General features: G+C 33.2%; 1 protein-coding gene across 4 annotated transcripts; it reads left to right on the forward strand.

Moving 5' to 3' along the window:
- Positions 1-1,313: 1,313 nt before the first annotated feature.
- LOC137830249 (nuclear pore complex protein NUP160) lies at positions 1,314-27,388 on the forward strand. Of its 4 annotated transcripts, none has more exons than XM_068637446.1 (28): positions 1,314-1,613; positions 1,697-1,829; positions 1,919-2,189; positions 2,491-2,551; positions 2,690-2,847; positions 5,598-5,683; positions 8,049-8,153; positions 8,241-8,335; positions 9,080-9,200; positions 9,794-9,976; positions 10,089-10,278; positions 12,989-13,560; positions 15,656-15,818; positions 16,928-17,202; positions 17,326-17,513; positions 19,770-19,846; positions 19,929-20,275; positions 22,299-22,367; positions 22,449-22,767; positions 23,140-23,271; positions 23,416-23,524; positions 23,623-23,694; positions 23,912-24,035; positions 24,613-24,720; positions 25,022-25,162; positions 26,503-26,676; positions 26,752-26,872; positions 26,989-27,388. In XM_068637446.1, exons 1-27 carry the CDS (start codon positions 1,426-1,428, stop codon positions 26,791-26,793), a joined length of 4,503 nt encoding a protein of 1,500 aa, XP_068493547.1. In that variant the 5' UTR covers positions 1,314-1,425; the 3' UTR covers positions 26,794-26,872; positions 26,989-27,388. The 4 variants fall into 4 exon arrangements, with proteins under 4 accessions (XP_068493547.1, XP_068493549.1, XP_068493550.1 ...); XM_068637448.1 differs by having other exon boundaries at positions 23,143-23,271; XM_068637449.1 differs by having other exon boundaries at positions 1,317-1,613; positions 8,035-8,153.
- Positions 27,389-27,479: the final 91 nt, after the last annotated feature.

A 27,479-nucleotide genomic window follows, 5' to 3' on the forward strand; every position in this document is an offset into this window, starting at 1 on the left:
TACTTTTTCTCCAGTAACAAAGATGACTTCAATTCGCTTATTTATAGCCATGTCTTCTACAATGACATCTTTATCAACTGGATGTCAAAAATGCTTTTTTTAACAATGGTATTGTTATTTCACAGAGGAAGTATGTGATGACTTTCTACGACAAGTGCACCGCGTTGTCATAAGTAATACTTGTCCATAAGGGCGGATATCGATCCCACAATGAACAATTCAATTATCAAGTACAAAAATCGCTAAATATAAAGACAAAATAATTAAAAGTGTGTTGAAATTGAATGAGTTGGCTATGATCAATAAGAAAACAGACAAAGAATTTGGTTGCTTTAAGTTGGAATAATAAGGATTAAGTTTCATTTTTCTCACTCTAACGTATTTTGATTAACATGTTAATATTAAGTTCTTTGATTGAAATTGATGGCAGTAAGAAATTCATTTATATCGATTTCTTGCATATAAAATTTTTAAGAATGCTTCATAAATATCAATTTCTCGCATATTTATAAAAATATCTTAGAATCACACTCAGACATTAATGACAATTAACATTTCAAGTATATTTCTAATACTCAAATATGTTAAGTATCACTGTTAGAATCCTAAAAATACCTCAGTCAGATCTAAGATTCTCAAACTGTCACAACGATTTAGAAGTAAAACAACAATACCAATAATCAATAAAGAATAAAATATTAAATATTTAAATATCACCTCAATACATAAGAGTTCGACACAACTTATTCCTAATCCCAAATGGGTTACAATTGGTTACTAGCACATTCCATTCTTCCAATTGGTTATAATTCACTCAATGGTGTTTTCTTTTCACTCTGTCACACTAGGGTTGTGCCTCTAGCCCCTATTTAACCTAATTGCTATGGTTATGTGACTTTGTCGTGCTCATAGACTTAATGATAAATTCATAAAAATAACCAATTTAATCTTTCGCATTCTAGTATAGTAAAAAATAAATTACACCTTTATTACAACAAATTTAATTTAATTTAAATTGATTAATATAATTGAATACATATTTGATAAAATATTAATTAATGTTGATATAAAATAATCTTAAAAAAATTATTAAAGATTTTAAATTTATAAATTAAAAAATAAGTAAATACTCATCTCAAAATTAATTACATATTAATACTAATTTTATCAATATTTTTAATAATATATCATGTGATAATTATGAAATATTATAATTTCTTCTTCTTGTTATACTAAAAACAAAAGTACTAAACCCACTATTTAATAAACTCATTGAAATTGAATCCATATAAACACTGAAATCCTTAAAATGCTTTAACGTTTTTCTTATTAGTTTTACCTTTTAGCGCCAAAGTCTCAAAACCCCAAGTTCTTCTTCACATGCACTAGGGTTTTGCTTCGCTACTGCAATTCCATTTGACGAAAATGGGAACCGGTTCAGCATTAGCTGGGAAGGAAGTTCCCGTCGTCGGAAGCGACGCCGTTCGCTGGATCGATCTCTCCGTTGCTTCTTCCTCCAGCATTGTCGCCGTCAACGGCGACGCCGCTCCTCCTACCACCTACGACCGCGCCTCTTGCTTCGTCGTCGGAGATCCTCCTACCTATCTCATCTGGTTCTCTTCTTCTCTCTCTCTCTCTCTCTCATTTATAATTTCATTTTTCGCGTTCCGAAAACTCACCGTTTTGCTAACCGCAGGAGAATTCACAAGACTCTACCTCACTCTCTTGAGTTGCTTGAACTCGGTGCTTCCAAGGAATTCCCTCGCGTGGGACTCAGATTCACTTTCCCCGACGCGCTTTGCCCATTCGCGTTCATATGCAAAAACGAGGTTACTTACTTCTTCACCACGTTTGGTTGGGTTTGCTGTGTGTGTTTTTGCATTCGCAGTTCATTTGGTTGCCTTTGTCTTTGGCGCAGATTTCTGGTGCTTCTAGATTCCCTTACTTGCTCTATGTGTTGACTGTCTCTGGCGTTGCTTACCTCTTGAGAATTCGAAATCTTTCTGCATATGCGTCCATTTCCATTTTCCCTGTGGAAGAGCTTCTGGAGGTTAATGTGCGTGGTTATATTGCCAATCACGCGGCAACGATAGCTGCCGTGACTGCCACTGCAGGGGGTCTCGTTGTTGGTACGAGTGATGGTTCTGTTTTCTGTTTCCAACTCGGTGTACTAGATCCCAGTGCTCCTGGTATGAACTTGCTATTTTCTCTCTGGACATGCGTTTTCTCTTGCCTATGTTTGCTTTCGTAGTAAATTGTTTCGTATCTCCTAGGGGAACTTAAGAATGCACTGAACTGCACCCCTATTCTGGTTTAGGCTGGTGTTGTGGGATGTTTTGATGGTGAATTAGAAAATAGGGATGGGGTTCAGTTGTATGGCAACATAAGTTCATCTTTTGACAGTCTTGAATTTCTCCTTTTGTTTTGAAATTTCGGTTATGTCTATTTTATCACTTTTCAATGGTTTCTTTTTATTTGTTTTTGTCAAAGATTTTGTCCATGAGCTCAGAGATGAAGCTGGAATCACTCGCTTGTGGGGTTTAATACCGCGGTATTTCCTTCTTAAATTCTAATACTCGTTAAGCATGTTTAGTATCTTTTCCATGTTTCTAATATATTGTTTCTTCATTTGATTGAATCTGTCTCTATGATGTGAATTATAAGAAATTTCATTGAAATGTGTCTTTAGGGGGAAAATGGTGGGTACTGTACAGGAGTTGGTAATTTTGGAGTTGCACGAGAAAAAGTTTGTCTGTGTGCTTCATTTGGATGGGACTTTACGTATTTGGGATCTTGCATCTCGCAGCAGGGTCTTTAGTCATAACATGGGGATTATGACAATGACAGGTATTGTCTACCTCTTGGATTTAATTCCATCCTACAGTATTTTTTACTTGTCCATAGTTAGTAATGCATTTAGATAGGAGTTTAATGAGCAAGTTATGTGTATGATGTGTCAGAAGTTTAGGGCGTCGATGTGTTTCATAGAAGAGTATTAAGTGAGAGTTGTTCTCTATGAGGAACTTTGTGCTGTGTTCTTCCTTTGCTATTTGATTACTTTCGTATCCCTTTGATGGTCTAATCCAGAAAATATACAAATAGAAGGCTTAAATTTTTTGAAGTCCATGATAATGTATCATTTTTTCTACTCTCTATTGTTTGTTTTGACCTTTTAATCCAGCAATGTTTGCCATCAACTTTATCAAATTAAGATTCAAATAATGAATCGTGAATCTTAATTTTGTATGAAATTGTAGGATTCAAGTACAATGAAAAATTATTTCAAATATATGATACAAATAATATATAGTTTTCAATTTAAACAATTCAAACTAGTAATAGATAAAACGACTAAAGCAGAAGTCATACTAAACAAGACTATTAGTTATATCTAAGTTTGTGAAGTCTTTATTTACAAGCAATTGAATGGCTAAATAGGGTACATGCATTGAATGAGTGAGTGGCAAACAAAGGTGGAATAGTAAAGTGGGATGAGTTCCTGAGTGTTATTTCTTAATTCCTCTTTAAGCTCACATATTTTTTAATTGTTTTTTTATTAGAATTGGTGAAAAAGAATTCATGAATGGTTGAATTGTATCAATGATATGAAATTAAGTAGATATTAAGAAGTGGACTTTAAACCTAACTCAATCTTATAAAATCGGTTTATAAGGTGAGATTTGCACATACTTATATACTATAAAATATCTTAATCTTTAGTTAATGTAGGATCTCAAACACTCTCTCTCACGCCAAGGTTGCTAACTCGTGTGTTGGACTATATATTAATGGGTGGCCAATAGCGGTCTGATAACCGGTGACCTGATAAGTCCAACAAACGTACCATTTGAGAGAAGAAGATTGAATGTATTTATGAATGTGTAAGATCAAAAGGTTTAGAACTTCTATTATTATTGGGAAGAAAAGTTGTCCTATGGTATTTTGCAAACTAACAAACATCACCATGAAAAGACTTAGGGTACTAACAAACTTCTAACAAATATTTTTATAAATAAAACAAAAAAATAAGGACTTTAGGGTACTAAATGAAGGATGAATGACCAAGATGTCTGTGTTAAAACCATATTTGAGAGGATGACCAAGATTCAGGGCCTTGCTGAAGATTAGAAGTTTGTGCCTGCACTCTAGTACACTTTTTATTTTTTTCTTGCTGGTATAAACCTTGTTACTGTTTAGCAATTCTAATCATCCTCCTCGTGGAAAGATCTGGGGAAACACAATGGGAATGAAAAAAAATATCACTTCACAATTTAAATCTTGGGTAATCTTATGAATAGACAAGAGGTTATTAGATAATTTGGGGGACCTTCACCTATTCGTAATATCTCAGGTGCAAAATGGTTTGTTTCATTTATTGATGATTGTACTCGGGTTACCTAGATATTCCTCATGAAAGATAAGTTCGAAGTTTTTCAATAGTAGAGTCATTCACATATGTAAGATACAAAGTCATTTGAGATTTATCTTGAGATACAAATCAGTAGATAGCCAAGATGTACCAGATCGTGGTTCATAAGATCCTAATGACTATGTTTGCCATAACTTGGGTTGGCCCTTGGCATAATAGTAGGTCAAAACCTGCATACACAGTCTTTAGGTTACACAAGACAAAAGCAAAAATTATCTTATTTTTATAGAGACTAAACATAAATCACCATATTTTATGAGGACAAAAACTCTATATTTGTAGGGACATAAAACATGTTTTTTGTAATGGCTGATCACCTAGCTATGGTATCCAAATACTCCTAAAATGCAAAAAAGTATTGGTGTTTGACACATATTTGACATCACTACATACCTGAAATATATCCATTGATTTTTTTGAGTAAATTATTTTTATGACTACCAGACATCTAAGATACTGTAAGATATAACTCGAGACCCAATTTCACACTTACTGTAGTTTTTTATTTGTTATATTTATTGTTAAAATGTATGTTTTATGTGATATTCTAACTTGGGCAGGGATAATGTATATTTTGTTGATGGGTTCATAGTAAAAAGAATACATTCTATTAAGTGGGGTAAAAGATATTTAACTATGCTTACTTGTAATGATCACAAGTATATTTTAAATTGTGATTATTTTTTATTTTATGTATTGATGAGCAATTGCCAATGTGAATATCTCTTTATAAATATTGTGCACTTATATTTTTTTACACACACTTCTTAAAGTATCTTGGTTGTGTTGTTGTATCTTGATTTTTTAAAATTTTCCATATCCCCATATCAGTTTCATGATGTACTTTTATTATACTATATTTGGGTTTTCTAGCATGTTGGATTCGAAGCAGGTGACAATGAATATTGTGGAGATAATAACTCATTTTTTTTTGCTCTGATTAAAACATATTTAAGCTTAAACAAAACATCCTAGTTTAGTTTAATTTGTCTGTGTAATTCTCCGGAGTCTATTAGAATGTTAAACGTCGTCTCTTTTTTGCTGGCATGTCAAATGCAATTAAGTACATTTGATCTCTTCTTTACTTTGCTTATTGATATATTATATTCTCCCAATTCTTTTGTGTACTTGTACTATCTGCTCTCATACTTTGCTGTTTGTATTTCAGGTGCTACCTTTGAAAGGTTATGGGTGGGTCAATCTTACCCAGATACCAACATAATTCCTTTGGCAATTTTATTTCGAGACACCTCGGTATGCATTTATAGACATTCTGATTTCTTACTCTTTTTTTAAATACAACTTTACAATATTGATGATGTTTAGATTATCTTCTGTTTTGGAATTACACTTGAATGAAACTTCATAGTCTCTGAAGTTTGATGATAGCAGGACTTGTTAAAGGAGGACATATATTTTATTAGGAGTTAAAAAAATGCATATGTCGATTGAAGATTTCCTGTTTTAAATGTATTTCTCACATTTTAAATAATAATTTTACAGTTCTACACTAACATTGAAGCCTATGAAAGAATCCAATTTGGTTTCTTGTGATCAATACGTTAAGTTGGAAATAGCAAAGTTAGATGAATCTGTAAAATAGTCTTTTGAAGTATCGGTCTGGTGATAATAATTTCACAATGATAATTATTATTTAAATTTGGCTTGAAAAGGACTGCATTTTGTAACCTAAGATGCTATGTTTAAGCATTAATTAGTGAAATAGGAACAAAATTTGATGATATAGAAATATAATTCATATGAAATATTAAATTAGCAACATTTTACTCCCTTGTTTTGTTTTATAATTTCAATTTATTTGATGGAGTGTGATAAAATTTCCCCTGTCCTCTCCTTTAGGGTATGTTTGGATTGGGGAGTGAATTTGAGGGAGTGAATTTGTAGTGATTTAAGAGGAAAGTGTGAAGAAAGTGAGGTTGTTTGGATTAAGGTATGTTAGAGTGGATTTGTGAAGAAAGTTTATTGAAGTTTGTGAGTGATGTAATGGTTGTAAGAGTATTTTGAATTATTTTTAATAGTGTGAATTACAAAATTATAAATTTACCCTTGTGTATAAAAATGAAAAAAATAATAATAATAATTAATTTTGTGTATATTTTAGTTGATTAAAATAATATAAAATTACAATTATAAATAAAGAATAAAAAATGTAAAATTAAAATAAAGAAATAAAATTATATTATTTTTATTTTATTAATCTAAATTACATTATTATATATATATATTAATCTAAATAATTATAGTTATTTAATTTATATTACATTATGTTATATATATATATTAAGTACATATTTTTTTATATAAGAAAAGTAATATTACTGATGATTTTTATTATTATTAATTAAGAAAAATATTTTTGAGAATGTTTTCAATTCAAATATTACACTGGACAAAAAAAGCACATTTATTTGGGGACAAAAATGGAAACTAAAAAAAATCTTACGTGGCTTTCTCTGCTGGGTTCCACTTTCTTCTCAACTATGAGAAGATACCTTATACCCCTCATTCATCTTTCTTCGCCTTTCCATCTGTCTAAATGACTAGAAACAAACAAAAAATTTCTGTCTTTTTCCATCCGCATGTACAGTATATACATAGATACAAACAGAGCATTAATGATATTAAAATCAATTTCATATTCATTGTGGTTCCTTGGACTCTTAGAGGGAGGTGGAGAAGGTGTATGCAGCTATATGTTGGCATGGACTTCATTTTCTCATATATTTAGGGAAGGCAATAATTGTGTTGATAAATTGGCTAATCTGAGTGTTGATAATAAGTTAGGCATTTTTTGGTACACTGCTGTTCTGCGTCCTTGTCTTAGTTTGGACATTTTCCATAACATATAACAATTTCCTTTATTCCATGTTTAGATTGTGTTCCTTTTTCTTACATGTGTTTTGGTTTGGTTCCCCATGTTTTGTATTCCTTTCTTTTCTCTTTTATGTTATGTTTCATGTGATGACAGATAATTGGTGGATGTTGAGGTGTTAGTCTAACTGAAATGTCAAAATTCATACTGATGACTAACATGAGTTTTTATAAGAAAAAAATAAATAAAGTTTTATATTCATTGTGTATGCATACTTGTTTATGCAATTGCCAGCTAATGAGCCAAATGAGTTGGCTAGGCTTCTGAACTTTTTTAACTAATAATGCCTAGAAATTGTGGTTGTGTTCGCTTATTTAGTTCACGAGATTTCCTTCTAATTCTAAAGCAAATAATTGATCAAAATTTGGAATTCTCCTATATGTTTTTGCTTAGTACTTTGTGTTTGAATTTCTGTTGTTTTCTGTCACTCTATGGTTCTTTTGTGTTCCCTTTTTTCTTTTTCTCCCACTTTTTGGATTGAATCTTCTATCTTCTATCATAAATTTGGGCTGAAATGGTAACATTGTAGTTTTTCTTATGTTTTCATTTCATAATAATCTACATCTGTTGAAATTTGTTGAGAGAAATTTGGGTTTGTTAAAGATGGTGTAATCTGTTGTAGCATTCGATGTTCATTCAGCTAATGTAAATTTGATATTACACTTTGACTTGTTATATTTGTTTTGTTTTCTTTTTGTAACTGAGTTTTTAGGCTTAATTGTGAAGGATGAAAACTTGGAGACGATCTCTTTATATAGTATCGTGTATAATTTTGGAGATAGAGTTGTGTTTTCTATGGAGTCTTCAGTGCAAAATATTCCCTTGGAGGAGGTAATCTGTTGTTTTTATTCATTCAGCTTGAATTGGATGTGATTTTTCCCCTTGCTCCAGATATGAGTGTCCTTTTATTTTGTGCAGGGAAGATGCCTTGATGTTAAATTAACATTGGATAAGATATGGATACTGAAGGATGATGAATTAGTATCACACACATTCTCTACAAATACTGATGAGTAGGCAACATTTTCAGTTCTTTAATATCTGGCTGTTCATTTGATCATGTTTCAGAAGTAGTTGTGGAATAAAAAACCTGAAACTATATCTGCAGTGGTTTTAGCATTTTATTGCTCAATTGGAAAAAATGAAGTTGATTTAGAACTCTTACGTAGCTAAATCTTTGCCAATTGATAGTGATAGTACATGTTTTGTTGTCCATAATTCCAAAGGCGGGCAGGCTGGGTGGGGGTCTGTTTTGGTGCTGTTGTAAAATTTTATACTCTCATAACACATAATTTGCTTTTGAAAATGGTTTTCATCTGCAATATATTTACAAGTATCCATCATGTCATTCTACAGTTTTGTCAAATTTCTGAAAATTTAGATATTATATTGAGATTGTTGCTAACTGCTTATGTTTGAAAAAAAATATGGTACATAAATTATATTACTTGCAAATGCAATGCAGTATAGTCAATTTTGGGTTATTTTGGAACTCATTTAGAAATATACAATGGTGGTAGCTTTTAATCTAGTCAATTGTAACGTTTGGAATATAACAATCATTTAGTAAGTTATTCAATCTTCTAAAGAGTATTTCACTTTACACTAGTGTGAAAGGTTCTTAACTCTATATATTAAGATGTAAAAGAAAAAGTTTACTAGACAAATGAGGATTGAGAGTGCTCCTAGTCATACTATACGAAAATCCAGACATCCATTTTTTATTTTTGCTTAGTTGTTATATTGTGTTTTGTCAGGGTAGAAGCATTTTCTTATGCTTTACAGGAGGAATTTGTTGCTGATCAACTATTTCAAAGTTCAGAGCATCATGCAGATGAAATTTTACAGATTGCACATTCAATATTTTCATCTTCAAAGGTATTAGGTCACGTATAATTTTCATCTTGAAAGGTCTTGGAGGCTTTTTATTCCTTTGCTATTATTAATCGAAAAGAGGTGTACTTCATAGTTCATTAAATGCATCTACACACATTGGTTGCACCGCATTTGTGTACACTCAAATACATGTGCACTGGGTTTGCTTATTGCTAATGTTGATTACTCATGGTGGTGGTTTGTATCCAAACTCTCTGGGCGTATTTAATGATACTGTAATTGCATACCTGATAGGCTCTTGGTGCTTGGTTGCTTATCACATACTTAGTTTTCGTGGTTTAGGATGTCTATATGTATCAATTTAAGTGGTTGGTTCTAGCTTGTGTAACATTTACTCTGAAAAGCGTTTCTGTCAATATGTGTTAATGGTTTCTAGAAGCAACTTATCTTCATTGCTTCTGAAGGTTTAAAAAAATGTAAGTTTTGAACTACCTGTTTTTCTACCAAGTAGCATGTAAATTGTTACTGTTCTGGGAGTTCTCATACGCTTAAAGAAACAACTTAATTATTTCTTTTATTGCTGAAAGAAGAAATTCATCAAGAGGAAGAGTTTGATTCAGTTATCTTTTCTGCAGGATGATATTTTACCTTTTGTATCTTGTGTTTTCTTAAGAAGGTTGCTTCTTCCTGGGGTTCATCAAAATGCTACTTTGTATGCAACTCTAGTTGAGTATAGCAGGCATTTGGGTGAATCTGAGTTGCAAACATTAACTGCGGATGGGATAAAAAAGGAGATACTTTCAGTCATCGAACATGAGGTTAACATTGTCAAAATTTATTAAATCTTTTTCATATGTCCTTAATTTTTTTCCTCTTTAATTTTAATGATGGGAAAGTTGTGGTAAACTGACGAGATTGATAATGCTGTAGGTTGGATCTGAAAAAGTCTCTTTATTGCACTGCTGGAAAAGTTTTTTCACTCGCTATTTCCATAATTGGTGCAAGAACAATGCTTTGTATGGTTTGGTTGTTGATTCCTCTTCTGATGCCGTTGGTGTAATCAGAAAAAATTCCATTTCACTCTTTCGGTCTTTGGAAGATATTGAGCGGATCATGGAGGGTAAATAATAACTATAATTACCTCTATCTCTTTTCTCTCAATGAATTCTTATATTATAAAATATATTTTTGGCTTTTTTCTTAAATCGTTGTTGTTAGAAAACCTTTAGAAACTATGCAGAGAGAGCAAGAAAAGAGAGAGAAAATTAGTCTTTTATTTTTTGAATGAAAGAGAGGTAGAATAAGTGTTATCAATTATCGGCCGTGGTGGAAATCGGTGTTGGATTTGTCAGCGAATGCCACAGCTGGGTGGTGGCGAATCGTTTTTCACATTGCATTCCATGGCAGCCGCTTCGGTCATCGCTGAATGACATCATGGAATGGCTGTCGCGGAAATCACATCTTATGGGTAGAAGAAGAGGCCTCGGGTCCGTTAGAGCTGACCCGACTTGAGGGAACACCCTATTTTTTTTTCATGTGTTATACAAGACCCATGTTAGAAAAGAATAGATGGCTTAGCTAAACCAAGAGGGGGAATGAATCTTGGTTTTAAAACTTTAAAAAAAGATCGGCCCTCTCAAGTTTTTTTTTTTAAAAATTGATTCACTATGGAAAACAAAATGCAATGAATTTAGGAATTAGAATTGATAAAAGATTGTTAACAACAATATAATAAAGACAGGGAAGGAGAAAGATTGCTGAAGAAATTTATGTTGGTTCATATCACAAATGATCCTAAGTGCAGTCTCAATTTTTTCAATCTAAGAATAATTGAATTTTCACTATCTTCTAAGTTTGTACAAAGCCTAACAATGACAATTCAAAGTTAGGTCAACTCTTGAACACAGTCAATTTTAACATAATCAACTTTTGATTGCACTAGAGGATATACACTGGAACACTCCACCAATATTACAAGGAAAAGATGTACCAAAGTTCACATCAGAAGCAAGGCACTTTTATTTTTCTTTACTCTTTTCTATGTTTCATTAATTTTTTTGCATTGCTATTATATTTATGCATTTTACGTATTTATATAGATGAGGACTTGACATCTCGACTGTTGCCCGATAGTATGTGGGACTATAGGCTTAACAAACCTTACTAAGATAGACCCTAATACCATCTTAGGAAGTGACATTTAAGTCTAACTTAACTTCACAAAACCGATTTGATACTGCAAGGTTTACATTAGATTCATAATATAATTTGGTTATATCTCTAGATGTGGGATCCTCAACAGTAACAAACTACCAAGTAGATGCAGTTGAGAACTACATTTGTTTAATACAACTCTTAATAGCTTTAAATTCATTAGCTTGCCATTGTAAATGTTAGAGATATGATTTGATTACATTAGATAGAGATATATAATGACTTAATAGTGAAGTATATTTCCCTTTATTAAATATTGATTTTGTCTCTTCTATTGTATCTCTTCTTCATTATAAATAAGAATAATCATGTGTCTACACATTACACAAAATTTATTGTATTTTTTTTTGGGTTTCTTTCTTAACATAGTATATACTGTGATGTAATTTGTCTCTAATCCTTTCAACAAGGTATCGAGGGTCTAACGAGAAGGGAACTTAAATGCGTTCTTTCCTTGTGGGTCCAAAACTCTTAAGAGTAAATTTTTTAGAAACTATGTACATTTTCTGATTTAATTTTTTCCACTGCGATCACTGTTCATGCACCGTTCAAAAATGTTGTCATAGTTTGGCATGTTTTTCTTTCGTCGAGTATTTTCTGGCCAACAACCATCATTGGCATCACCTTGATGACTGGTGATCATTTTTTCTCTTTGATAGCTGTTGTGCCTTGTTAGCGTTTTTGCTTCCCAGCAACTATCATGCTCTCTGAGTAATTTTGCTTTCCAGCAATGTGTTTGAGCATGTTGCTTTTCTCAGCCAATGTGTCCTCTGATCATTTTTTGATTTCCAACAGCTGGCTCACTCCCTTAGCAGCTTTTGCTTTCTGGCAGCTTCTGTATTATCAATTCATTTTATGCTCTCCAACAGCTGTTCTGTCTCGGATTATTTTGAATATGCTTGACTCGTGATATGTATATTCCAGCTTGAGAGGGAATTTTAAGATATGATTTGAAAGGAGGAAGCATATTGAAGATTGATTGTTGCTTTAATAGAGAAAAAAACATGTCTGGGGAATATCTATTAGCTTTGTCATTATTTACTTTGTCTGTTTTAGTACCCTCAACTGGCTAACATGTTTACTAAGTCTCTCAATGGGTCTTGAGTGGATGACGTTTGTAACAAGTTTTTCTCAGGATACTTATGCTCCAATTTGAGGGGGAGTGTTAGATACATGATTTCATTATATTAGGGATATGATTTGATTATATAGAATAGAGATATATGATTTTGTTTGTTAGTAAAATATTTTACCAAATATTTCTCATTATTGATTTTGTTCCTTATTATTGTATCTCTTTTCATTAAAAAATAGAATACTCGTGTGTACACAATACACAATCCATTACATTCCTTCTCGGCTTCTCTCTTCTCAATGTGGTACTAGAGCAGTATTCTGTGACCTGTTTTGTTATTATCCTTTCAACAGTTAATGATGGCTGCCTTTCACCAGAAACTATACAACCAACAAGAATAACAAACTAAAAAGAAGACGGTGTTGAGAACTGCATCAGTTCTAATGCAACTTAATAGTTTTAAATTAATTAACTTGCATTATAATCAGTTCTCTGCTTTCCTTTGCTTTCCTTAATATAGATTTTTGTTTATATTCTGTAGGCTCTTCAGATGATGTTGGTGAGCTCACGGGCCTCATGGATATTTTTGATGATGAACTGGAGTGTGAAATTCTAATCGAATTGCTCAGATGTGTTATGAGTTTCAGCCAACAGTTGGGCAAAACTGCTTCTTCTATATTTTATGAATCTCTTTTAACTACACCGGTGATCTCTTCTGAAGATATCATTCGCTATGTTGTAAAGATTCTTGAAACTGGATATTGTATGTCAGGTCCAGTGTTCCAAACATCTACTTCTGGGGATCATATAGTTGTTCTTGAGAAGGAGCTAGCAGATCATAAAAGTTTGAGGAAACTTTCCGTGGATATGTTTTTGTCCCTTCAAAGCTTGTACAAAAAGGCTTCTGCATGGGGCAGGATTTTAAATGTAATTGAGCGTTTCCTGAAATTTTTGGTTCCAAAGAAAGTTATACAAAATTTTAATACTGAAGTATCATCAAGCATAAATTCTTCCGTTATAGTACATGCTACTTATCAGATTGCAAAAATGATGTTTGAATCTGCCTGGGACTTTCTTCTATTTCTAAGCTATTTGGTGGACATCAGTGGCCAGGTGAGTCCATACTCATATATGTATGCATATTTATTGTCTGAAGTGTAATTGTTTTTTTATTGTGAGCATCATTTATTTGAAATTATTGTCTAATTAAATCAGATTGAAATCGGAAATTCTCATCTGTTTGTTTTGTTTTTTTCTTCATTCAATTGTAAAGCCTGTAAGTTTAATGCTTGGTGTACTTGAACTTGGATTGATGTTTTGTCAATTCTTCAGGTGTCATCAATCTGATCCACTATGAATCATGAGCACTATAATTTTTTTTTCTTTCGCTTTGCTGCCTTGGCACTGTGTTTCTGAGCCCTTATTGATGGCAATTTTCTTGTTTATGCCTGAATATTGTCATTCACACATGTCAAATATTGTCTTGATGCCATATATTTGAACAAGTTTGAAAGATTTAAGTTGAAAGGTGACAGTTAGAAATTAGGCAACATTACATGTGTAATTTATCTTATTTTTGTTTTTTTCCAATCCCATGTAATAATAACATGGAGAATCTAAGTGGCAATCACTACTGCAATAGTAGAATCTGACTTTGAAATGAGATTGAGAGTCATGGGTCCCTCCAAATTAATCTTCAAGTCATCTAAGATAATTTTTAGCCATAGTAACTCACATAGCCCTTGTGCCATGGACCTGAATTCTGATTTAGCGGATGATCTTGCCACCACATTCTGTTTTTTGCTTCTCCTTGTCACTAAGTTCTCACCTAGGAAAGTATAATATCCAGTTGTTGATCTTCTATCAGCAAGAGAACCTACATACTTTGCATCAGTGTAGCCTTCAATAGTTAGTCTTCCATTTCCTTTGAATAGTATTCCCTTTTCGAGGGCTGCCTTTCAAGTAATGTAGAATTCTATAAGCAACTTGAAGATGAGATTCCTTCGTTCATGCATAAACTGACTGGAACCTGACTGACGACACTCATTGAAAGAGTAATGTTTGGCCATGTGTGAGCAAAATATATTAATTTTCTAATCAGTCTCGGATGCATCTTTTTGTCTATTGCTGATTTCTTTTCTGCCTTACATAACTTATTATTAGGATCCATTGGAGTTGATACTGGTATGCACCCAATTTTCCCAGTTTTTGCCAGCAAATCAGTTATATATTTTTGCTGAGATATGAAAATTCCCTGGTTAGAGTAGGCTACTTTAATCCTTAAAAAATACTTTAATCTTCCTAGCTCTTTTAGTAGTTCAAATTCTTGGAATAGTCTGTGTCAATTCTTCCTTCTCTTTTTCATCATTTCTAGTCAGTCACTAATTATAATACCATCAACATGACCTAGAAGTACTGTTACCCCCTTTTTCCCTGTTATAAACAAAATGTGATCTCCTTGACTTTGTTTGTAGCCAAATCTTTACACATCATCTTTCCACAACTGCACCAAGTCAACATATAAAACTGTCATTTTTTTACTCTATCAACTCCAACAACCAATAATTGACATGTTCATTAAGTCTCTCAAGGAGTCTTATGTTGATGGCATTTGTAACAAACTTGACTAACAGATAAGTATGCTCCATCTTGAGGGAAAGTGTTAAAAGGTATGATTTGAAAGGACAAAATGTATTGAAATTGATTGTCACTTTGTTGGATAGAAAGTTATGTTTGGGTAAATGTATACCAGTGTTGTCCAATTAGAAAATATATTCACCAAGTCACTAAGGGGCATATGTAAGAAGTTTGGTGCATTTCACCTATTTGCTCATGCTCGAGGGGGAGTTTAAAATCTTGTACATATGTTAGAATCCTATAGATATAGTAACAATTAATATTAGGATCTAAGATTGATTCTATATTTGTTATTAGCCTATAATATTCTGTAATTATGTTTGCCGATCAAAAAAATAAAAAAAAATTTCTGTAATTATGTTTTCTTCCCTACAAATTGAGCAATTCTGTTGTGGTCTAAACACATGGAATTCACCATAGTCTCTCTCTTCTGAACAGCTACCATGTTGATCAAGTTCTCAACTTATACAGACAGTTGTATTTGTTAAGGAAATGCTATTGCCTTTTTCTAGATGTAGATTAATATCTTGTATGTTTCATGCATATATGTCGTGGTTTTTTTTTCATGCAGGTTCACATGACCCATGATGATATAAAAAAAGTACAGCTTGAGTTAATTCCAATGCTTCAAGAAACTATTTTTGAATGGCTAATCATAATCTTCTTTACGATCACACCATCTTCACCGGCTGTAACCGAGGACTTCAATTCTAAACTTTCATCACTACAAATAGGTAGGTTGTATGGTGATTTTACTTATATTGTATCATGGCAGTTCCAATTTACTTAGGTTGACATGAGTTTATCATTGTACGGGGATGCAGGCTCACAAGATTATTCCCCTTCTGAATTCTGAACGAAACAAGGAATTCTTCCATAAAGTAGCTCAGGATTTTAAATTGAGTTGATTCTAAAACAATTTCAACATTGTTTACACAGTTGGTGAAATCACATATCCTAAGACAAGAAGATGAAATTGGAGTTGTTTTTTCTTTGTCAATTATTAGATTTCATTTTATTAGATATGAATAAATTAAAGAGATAAGACATTTAAAATTAACAAGGAAATTATTGAAATAATTGTTGAATGAAGAAATGTCATCTCCATGCCTTTTAATGTGATATGATATGTGTAAATTTAAAATTGGGAGTCAAATTCACTCAATTAGGCAATACTATTTGGGAGACCAAAACAAAACAAGTATTACTTGGTATGGAATTATTGAAAAAGAGAGTAGATCCTAAAATCCTTCTTGTTCAAGAATAAGTACTTGGACTTATATTTTATAATAATAATGAAGAGGTGGATAATTAAAAAAATAATTTTTACGAAGTTCCTCATTATAATGCTTTCATTTTTTTGTACCTCACATCTTAGATAGAAATGCGGTTAAATTAGTGAGATATGGATTGCATTTTTATATTTAAGATCCTAAACTGTAAAAGTATTCAGTACAATACAGCTTATGCTCAATGGCTAAAAGAAATGTCAAAATTATATTTGTTCACTATTTGAGATTCATAAAATATTATAAGTTAGATACTCTAGATCATCAATAGTTAGAGAGGATGGAAAGACAGGTTTAGCTTAAATAGGAGTAGAGAGTGGAATTCAGCTTTGTTAGCGAAGGGTAAATGGGGTAGTGGCTTGGTTGTAAAGGAAAATCTTTGGAGTAGAGATCTTTCTCCTTCTCTGGTGATTTTCATTCAAGCAATAAAACTGCTTTTTTTCTTTCCTCCCCTTTCATTATGAGTTTGTAACATTTACAGTTGAGGCTTACTGGATTGAATATGTATAAGCCATACCTCTGATATTGTGTTAACCTTTTTGGGCGTGATACAGATAACAACATGGGGAAAAGATTATGGAATGAGAAGCTGGGCAGATGTGACTTTACATTGGCTTTTTTATTCTTGCTCAATGTTGGAAGTTCATCCTTAAACCATAGCCAGTTTTCTTCAGATCGTTTTTCAAATGCACAGAGCTTTATTAATAAGGCAAGAGACTTCATCAATTGGATCATTTGGGGTCAGGCTGGAGGATCTTCTACTTTCTTCAGCCGTTCTATTGATCTTGTATTTATTCTGTTCAAGCATGGCCAGTATGGTGCTGCTGAGGTTATTTACTTGTCCTTTTTTTCCCCGCAATGGGATATTGATCCTTTCTCTTTCTTTTTTACTCTATAGTTAGTTATCTTTACTGAAAATATCTTGTATTTCAATTTACAAATGTTTTAAAAGCAATTGCTTATGATCACGGAAGCACATTTACTAAAAGAGAAGACATCCCATAGTATTCAAGATGCTGATGGTGGATGGTGCATACGTCACCATCTTCTAGGGTGTTGCCTACTTGCACAGGTGCAGTGTGGATTACATGCAACCCAGAAGGATAAAAAAGTTTCTGATGCCATTCGTTGTTTCTTTAGGTATTACAATTCACCTTTGAAATATTTCTCTTCTTATTATTTGCATTGTGCGGTTACACAATTCAAAGATGCAATTTTTATTTTACATTTTCATCATGTTACTTGATTACTGAGTCGAGTGATATTGTTTATTTTCAACTAATTTGAGGTTATTGGAGTACATACATACTTTAACCTTTTTCTTTTACCATCTGTATAATTAACTAAGTTAGCTACAGTTTGTTACCTTCACTGCAGTCACTTACGTTAGTATTCTGGTTAGTCTTACAAGGTCTCTATAAGCTATAAATAGCTGAAGCTCACCTTTTTAATGCGGCTTTTGTAATCCCTCAATTCTTAATGAAATCCTCTTTTCTCTCTACTCTGTAATTCCAATGGAGGTTTTCAACTTGAGTTTCATTGAGAATTAAAAGGTCTAAATGGAAGTCATCTTACTTAAGGTACTCAAAATCAAGGTCCTACCTAGATTGGAGAAGATAGTGTGTAAATAAATTGTCTGATCATTGCTCAAATCTATAATCATACCTAAAGTACAAAACGGTATTCAAACACATGTACATATGCATAAAAATTAACATATATAGCATATAAGTTAAACTATAAAGATGTGCCCGTGCTGAACATGGACATGAAGAGCAAGAATATACCTGTCAAAATAAAATAAAAAAGTAAAATAAGAAGTGAAAAGACTGCTTACCATGACTCATATAACAATGGTTGGGTACTGGATATATTTATAAATAAATACTATTGATTACCTCTGAATCACATTTAAAATTGTTAAACTTAATTTGAAATGCATAAAGGTCTTGCACTTTCATCACAACTCTGGTTTTGCCCGATGGGCTGGCCTGAATAGTCCTTCAAATGAGCCGAGTTAGATTCATAAAATATTGGTCTAAATTGAAGTGGGTCAATTTGGCCTGGCCCATTTACCCTGCAGCCCAAATGGGCTTAGGACAGCCCAGCCCATAGACTTGTAAGTTGCCCTTTTTTTAAAATTATAATTATAATTTTAAAAAATTTGAAAACAATATTGTTTTATTGAAACACTGGATATGTTTTTAAATCGGGTCAAAATTTTAGAATGAGTTGGGCCACCCATTTTCCCAGCTCTACTCACAGGTGTACTAGTTGCGGAGTTGCCACCTGCAATAGCTGCACCCACATTAGCACAAGCTTCGCTTTAGACATTACAATGTTGCAAAACAGAGTAGTCCTTGGCATGGACTCCTTGCCGAACCGCACAAAATAGTAAGTTGAAGCCGGAAGAGAGGAATAGGTAACCAGGTCCATACACAACCTGACACGAACTTCCTGCCACTTATGAAACATTGATATTTGTATTTGCTTAATATATCCATAGCTAGCAACCAACATGGACCACTGCTCAACTGATCAAATCTACCAACCAGACAGTGTTCTGGAGAGATTATGGTGACGGGTTTGAGTGCTCCAGCTAGTCAAAAGGGCAGAAGATGAATTCTAAGGCTTTTAATTGTCTTAAAATTTGGGTAGTCCCCATGGGTTTTAGTTTTAAAAATAGGTATTGTGCAATCGTTGGCATAAACACAAAAATCTCACAGATCGTGTTTTGAGGTGGAAGCTTATTGCTAGGTTTGGCAAAAATGATATAATTGTGCAATTTCATTTGTTTTATGTTGCAATTTTAACTATGTGTATATTACTTATACTTGAGATGAATACAAAAGAATAGAGAATGAATTTGAGAGCTTGATTTCACTCTCTTAGGATCTCATTTATAATGACATTGGAGGTTCAGATACGATGAATGAGAGGGAAGAGAAAAGAATAAGAAAGGTCATATCTCGAAACTAGGTACAACCCAAAGCACACAACACTTTTCAATAATTTCTATTTAAGATGACCTATTCTAACACTTGTTACGTCTTTGCTATTACAGAAAGTGCTAAGTACTAAATCTCAGTTCTGAAGTGTTGCACAAATTGGGTAAACAGATTCAATGCTAAAAACTTATGACCTTGTGCATAAGTAACACGAATGTCAATTGATATAAGACTAAAACAAATGGAGTTAAGAATATTAGGAGATCTGAAATCAATTGTCAACTTAGAAATTTCAGTGATAACAGTAGTCTTCATGTGTGTGTTTGTGTGACTCCCTATATGTGTTTACATTGGCTTTCATTTTTTTATATTAAGTGTTTTATGTTCTCTGCATATTTACTTGTGGTTGCCTTGAAGTATGACCCATCACTCTTGGTGTTTATTTCAGGGCTTCTTCTGGAAGTGGTGCATCTGAGGCTCTGCAGAGTTTATCAGATGACTTAGGAATTATATACCTTGGTTTTAGTGAGTATTACTGTGGCTTAATTGTAAAGATCTTAGTAAGCAAATGGATAATCTTAACTTCAGTTTTCTGGTTTTTATGCAGGTGGTTGTACATCAATTGCTACATGGAAGCTTCAATACTATCAATGGGCAATGCAGTTATTTGAACGTTATAGCATCAGTGAAGGTGCTTTCCAGTTTGCACTTGCTGCGCTTAAGCAAGTTGATGAGGCTCTATATATGAAAGATGACAAGCGCACAAACAACTTAGTTAATGAATCAGTGACAACCATCAGAGGACGACTATGGGCAAATGTTTTCATATTTGCTTTAGACCTTGGTCGATATTATGATGCATATTGTGCAATAATTTCAAATCCAGATGAGGAGAGCAAATACATTTGCCTGAGACGTTTCATAATTGTTCTTTATGAACAAGGAGCTATAAAGGTTGGGACAAACTATGATAAACTCTTCTGATTTTTCTTAGTTGAATGACCTCTACTTATTGATTTCCTTAGGTTAATATTTAAAATAGAAGGAAGTAGATATCTAACTATCTATTTTTCAATGGTACTTTCATGCTACCATGTTCAAAGTTTGATTACAATACAAGAATATTAATTAGTTATGATTGCAGTGGGTATTTAAACTGAAGTTTGCAAGTTTAATTTAACTCCTACAACATTTTTCAGAGATGTAATTTAACTCCTACAACATCTGTTATGATTCCTGTACCTTTCTAGTTAAAAACAGCGTGATGTTATTCCTCAATTGCAGATTTATGTGTTGTAAATAGCAGATTATTAGGATAAAAAATATTCTCAATATCTCCATAGTAATTAGGAAAAAATATCTTCATAATCTTCTTATTTATTTCAATATATTTGTATTCCCCTTTTTAAAGGTTTTGGTTATTAAAAATAGAGATGATGAAAATGTAATTGGTGTGATTGATTTCAATAAAATAATTCTTTATTTTCTCACATAGTTCAAGTTGGTATCAGATCTCCTGATCTTGGGAATCCTGTTTCCGCTGCCATTTTAACTGCCATTGTTGTTGAGGTTAGTGGTGGGCTATAAAGGTGTGCCCTTCACGCCGCTAACATAGACATGGTCGTCAGGACCTCTTGAGCACCAAAGGGTGTGTAGTCTCATTATATTCTGATTTGGTTCGTATGCCAAATGGGTTTTTTTTTTGTTAGGAATCAAAGGGATAAGGGTTGAATCTTTATTCACTTCGTTTTTGGGTTTTTCAATGTATAGTATGAAAGCTTTTAAAGAAGAACTTGATCATTTGAAAACAGCTAATTGAATCAAGAACTAAGTCCTCTGGATTTAATACCCTATCTATGAAAGGTAAGAGTACATTCGATACTATTGGCCCCTTTAGGGTATTTGGATTTTGATTCTGGAGCGATCACATGACTTCTTTTCCTAAGCTCTTTAAATGATTTCCTAAGCTCTATCTCCCAAAGAAAATATGAACTTGATTTCCTTAAAAGAAACATGTAAGTTGGGATGTAGAATCTCAGGAAAACTTATCTATTTATTACACTGTAGAACAAAGTTGTTTATGTAGTTACTGTGGTAAGCTAGTTTATGCATGATCCAAGCGAAAGATACATGCAAGCAGTTAACAAAATTCTTGAGTCCAACCCAAGAGAGGTTATTCTTTAGGAAAGAAGACACCTTGAAGATATATACTGATGCGCGGACTTTGTAGATTCTGTTATTGACAAAATCTTTAGGGTACTGTATGTTTGTATGTTTCTTGGAGAGAGTTTAGTGACATGGAAAAGCAAAGGATAGGATAAAGTATCTTGTTGTAGTGTAGAAGCTGAATTTCAAGCCCTTTCTCTAGGTGTATGAACAACTTTGTATGAAGATCATACTTGATTACCTCAAAATAAAGGTTGACATCCCTGTGCAATTGTACTGTGATAACAAGTCAGCTATGAATGTTGCCCATAATCAAGTCTAACATGATAGAACCAAACATATTGAAATTGACAGACATCTTTATTAAAGGGGTTTCTCAAGGGAGATCCCAAGATCTTGTAGGCAAGTTGGGAACGATTGATATTGATTTACCAACTTTAGGGGGAGTGTTGTAAATAGCAGATTATTAGGATAAAAAGTATTCTCAATATCTCCATTGTAATTAGGAAATAATATCTTCATAATATTTCTGTTTATTTCAGCATATTTTTATTTTCTTTTTTAAAGGTTTTGGTTATTGCAAATAGAGATTATGAGAATGTAATTGGTGTGATTGATATCAATAAACTAATTCTTTACTTATATAGTTCAAGTATATGTTAATATTTGATTCATTTGTTGTGTTAAAGGAAGATGCATTTCAATAACTCCCTCGAGATATTTTATACTTTTCCGTTCACTTTCTTTTGGTAAAATTTCCATTTACTTACTTTAAGTACCCTTCCCCCTATCTTTTGTTTATTCTCTACAGATTCTTTGCAGCAATAAACTTCCTCTAATTGGTTTAGTGGACAAAGTGGAGCAAGAGCTTGCTTGGAAGGTATGTCCTAGCTGAACAAATTGTATGAGGTTAATTTTGAAGTTTTCTTCAGTATGCATAAATTTTACGTGTAATATGTAGGCTGAACGATCAGATATTTCTGCAAAGCCAAACTTGTATAAGTTGCTTTATGCATTTCAAATGCACCGGCATAATTGGCGACGTGCAGCACACTACATCTACATGTATTCAGCTCGTTTGAGAACTGAAGCAGCTTCGAAAGATAGTGTAGGCAGTTCCTTGATGTTGCAAGAGAGGTTGAATGCACTCTCTGCTGCAATCAATGCACTGCATCTTGTTCACCCTGCATATGCCTGGATTGATTCCTTGGTTGAGGGAAGTTCTCTTGTGAATGAACAGTATCCAAGTAAGAAAGCTAAAAGAACCCCAGATGAACATTGTAAGTAATTCAACTACAAAAGTCATGCTGGTAGTTATGAAGTAATCATTTCATTATGGATTCATGATGTTATATGAAATGAACAATTTTACTTCATTTTTTTAACAGAATGAAATATGCTGGGTCAAAAAGGATTCTTGTGTAATATAGTCTTTTTAAAAGTTACTCTTGTTAATATGTTGAGGGATTGGGTAGCTTTGTTTCATTAATGTTTCTTTTGTTCTTTTTTTTATTTTTAGTTTTAGTTTTAGTTTTTAGGTGGATCTTACTCTCCTTACTCATTATAATGATCCCTGTCTTGATGAATTTCTTCTTTTATCATGAAAGCATTTATTTGTTTTTGGAGTGGTGATGTTATTATCTTTAACATAGCAGCAGCTGATAATGATGCTGAGCCTCAAGGCTGGCAGTCCTCAATTGATATTGAAAAACTTGAGAATGAATTTGTGCTAACTTCAGCAGAGTATATGCTGTCATTGGTAAATGTGAAGTGGACATTTTCTGGTAAGTGTCTTTTCTTTTCAATTGTGAGGGAATCATATGGTTGGTTCCTGAGCAACTCTGGTGATATTACATGTTAAAGTACTTTGTATTTGTCATTTGATAGAATTTTAAACCAATTTTCATCCTCGCCCTTTCATTTTAAAGGAAAACATGGAGCTCTATCAGACTTGGCTGATCTTCTTGTCCAAAACAATTTATATGATATGGCCTTTACAGTTGTTGTCAGATTTTTCAAGGGTTCTGCACTGAAGAGGTATACATCTTGAACTTGAGATGCATGCCTACATGCATTCACACATATGCATGTGTATATATTGTTATGCTTATAAATATCTTTGTATTTCTCTTTAGGGAACTTGAAAGAGTGTTATCTGCTATCTCATTGAAATGCTGTCTTGACAAGGTGGAATCCACTTGGGTTGAGTATGTTGACCTATTCATTTCCATTCTTTTTAAAAACCGTTTTTAATTTTAAATTGATGAAATAAGATACCTGACTTTACAGGTCATTCTGTTTGGTTTAGAATTTGTGCTTTCATTATTGTTTATTTAGTGTTTGGGCAATTGCCTTAATTTCAAAAACTTCTTTACACTGTTTCTGTCAGTATGAATTGTGTTATGTACTCTTTATTAATTTCAGGGAACGCAGTCATTTACTGGCATCATCAAAGAATGAGATGGTAGTCCATGGTTCACCTGTTACTGTTTCCACAACTTCACGAACTGAAAGAAGCAGTCAGTGGGCAACACTCAAGCTTTACCTTGTTAGTATCTTCTGCTTGTTTTAATGTGTTGTATCCCTCTGAACATTTAGACATTCTTTTTGCCTTTGTTTTGTAACAATTTGGGAAAAGAAGAAAAAATTTCATGTAAGTGTAGATTATGTGATGAGATGTATTAAGTTGAGAAGAATGTTATTTTTTTATGTAGGCATTACTGTTATTTAGAAACTAATCAAGTTGGAATATTAAAAAAAAAATAATCATTAGTATATAATGGATGTGTTGTCTCTCAAGTTAGAGCTATGTCTTGATATTCTACTATTTTTTGTCCCTGCATTGAAAGGGTTGAAGAACTTAAACCCCATAAACTTGTGGTATTGGATTTAGTGTTCCACGCTCATTTGAATTTCTTTCAGATGTGTAGACTGTTACAGATGGAAGTTTTCCCTAATAAAAGACATTTTTACGCTTGTGCATGTCTCTTGTCAGTTTTTCTTAGTGGGGATACAATTCTGTCGTTTTTCTGTGTTTGTGGTTGTTTAAGACAATTTACGTAGCTTTTATTTTCATTTTTGAGTCCCTGTTTCACCCTTTGTTTAAAATTGCTCCTAAATTGCAGGAAAGGTATAAGGAATTTCATGGTAGACTACCGATTATTGTTGCAGAGACTCTTCTACGTGCAGATTCTAAGATTGAATTGCCTCTTTGGCTTGTGCAATTGTTCAAGGTAATTTTCTAGGCTGAAAACTGCAGTCAATGATTGGGGTTCATTGATGCAAGAGAGTGCCTGCTTGTTTTGAAAATTGGTCTCCGTAACATTTCAATGATACATATTATATGATTCCTATATATGAATCTATCTAAAATTTCCAGTTTTCAATGAAACTAAAACTATATAAAATGCTATTCTAGTTGCTTCTGTTCTACAAATTTAAGGGATATTTTTTCCATTATCATGCAGCCAGCCGTGGGTGCTACAATATTGGCTTTTGTACAGTTACTGATATTGTTTGTATGGCTTGTGACAGGAGGGTCAAAGGGAAAGGTTGTGGGGGATGACTGGCAGGGAATCAAATCCTGCATCTTTATTTCAGCTTTATGTTACATATGATCGATATGCAGATGCTACTTACCTTTTACTTGAGTGCATAGACTCATTTGCCTCAATGGTAAATTCTTTTTACTCTTACTGATGATCACTTCGATTTTTTTATGCTCAGCTGATATATGATATATCAACAACTAGTTACTTCTATCACCTGACTTCTTGAGTTGTCTTCTGCTGCATTGTAAATATTTTACTCAACAGATTTTTTTTTTTGTCATGGAAATTGATAATATTAGTTAAATTGAAAGTTATTTGAAGAGTTCTATTTACCCATGTCTGATACTTGTTACCTTTACATTATATTGGATTTATTATTATGACGTGTATTAAGAAGTAGACTTTAAGTCTAACTCAACCTTATAATACAAGTTTATAAGGTGAAATTTGCACCTATTTATATTCTATGAAATACTTTTATCTCTAGTCGATGTGTGACCTACAACACACTTCCCTCACATCGAGATTCTCCAGCTCGTGTCTTATAAGGCTAACAAACTCTCGCCAAAATAGACTTTAAATGACTTTAATGCCATATTAAAAAGTTGACTTTAGGCTTAACTTAATCTTATAAAATCAATTTATAAGGTGAGGTTTCTACGTACTTATATACTATGAAATATCCTACTATCTAGTTGATGTGTGATCTTCAACAACGGGCAAGTCCCAACGCAATGGTAAAGTCTCTTTGCATTTGCCTAGCACGGAGTCTTCTAACACTATGCTTGTTGTACGGCTAAAAATTGTTTTGCAGTGTAATTGTTACTTGATGGGTATTTAGAAACAGTTCTTTTGGATATGTTGAGTGGTTACTATGGGTACTGAAAATTCTGGTTGGAGTCTGTGGTGGTCACTGATGAACTAGTGCATAAATTTTATGTGGTTTAGCTTGTTTAATTTTTTGGTTTGTTAAGGGGTTCAAGATTTATGACAAGTTTTTGGGTTGTATTTTGTGACAATGTTAAGGTGATCAAGATTAATGACAGTTTTAGTGATAAGATTAGGGAGGTTGTGTTTCAGAAAGCGTTAGTCTTTGGTTGTTCTACCCTCATGCATTTGTGATCATTATCAAGTTGGTGTCTATTATTAATGTTGACACTCAAAGCTATTCTGCCCTTTCTTCTCCTATGTGCAACCAAGGATGTCATAGGTTTGGGAACCGTTGTCCGAGTTTTTCTTTTTGATATTGGGTGGTATGGGCTCTGTTCCTTCGCTGTTTGGAGTGCTGAGTTTCTTTTCTCTTGGTGATAGCTTCCTATTAAAATGGGTTGCAATACTTCTGCTGTCATATTGATATTCATGATACAGTATGGTGGCAACTTTCAAGTTTATGTAGTGCATGACTTAGCCGCAGTGTCATTTGTCCGTTCTGTATTTAATACTGTTGGTAATATCGTTTTGCAGAGACCAGCAGATATAATTAGAAGGAAAAGACCGTTTGCTGTTTGGTTCCCATACACTACCATTGAGCGGCTTCTGTACCGGCTCGAGGAATTAATCAGAATGGGTCACATGGTTGATCACTGTGACAAGCTCAAAAAGATGTTACATGGTTCTTTACAGAGTCATCTCAAGATGGTAGGCATAATTAGTCTCTTTTTTTTTCTTTGCTTGTCACATGTTCATACCAATCTTTTTCTGTCTGCATTTCAGTTGAAGGTGGACTCAAATGATGCCGTTTCTGTAACTTCTTGATTGCTTCTTACACTGACATCTGGAAGTTGTAGATAATAGTGTGATCACAGTGCCTCTTCATTATTCGCTCTGTTCAATGGTTTGTCTTTTGAGTGATCATTTCTCTTCATTATGCATCCCTGTCACTTACTCTTACTTGTTTCCCTCATGTATATATGGCTTGTTCCTTTGAGTGATCATTTCTCTGCTGAACAGCATAAGATCCAGTGGAAAGGCCCTGGCAAGATGGCATGGAGTGTGAAAATTTTGGGATGAAAAAGCCATGGCTGAGGAGGGTATTTCCCTTTCTCTCTTAGAACGAGAACAGGACAAAATAACTGAATGATGGTCACCTCCTTATCTGTCAAGAATTGGAGATGTAGTCCATTTAGTGCATGTCCTTGAGCAACGATTTAAAATTTGTATATGATTTATCTTCTGGAAATTTTGAGCAAGGTTGACTGACTTTGTTTGATTGAGGGATATGCAATGAGGCTCGTCGGATACTCCTCTTAAATGGGGTGTTTATGTCAGATATATGTATCAGATACCGATATTTGTATGATACTCTTATGATACATGATCAATTTAAAAAAATATGTTGGATTTTTTATAATTTTAGTACGATTTTAACATAATTTTAAAAATGAGAAATGAGAAGTACATTAACATTTTAAAAACTTTTATTGTATAAACTTTTATTATGA

Source organism: Phaseolus vulgaris, chromosome 7 (genome assembly GCF_000499845.2).
Source record: "Phaseolus vulgaris cultivar G19833 chromosome 7, P. vulgaris v2.0, whole genome shotgun sequence".
In the NCBI taxonomy this organism is placed as follows: domain Eukaryota; kingdom Viridiplantae; phylum Streptophyta; class Magnoliopsida; order Fabales; family Fabaceae; genus Phaseolus; species Phaseolus vulgaris.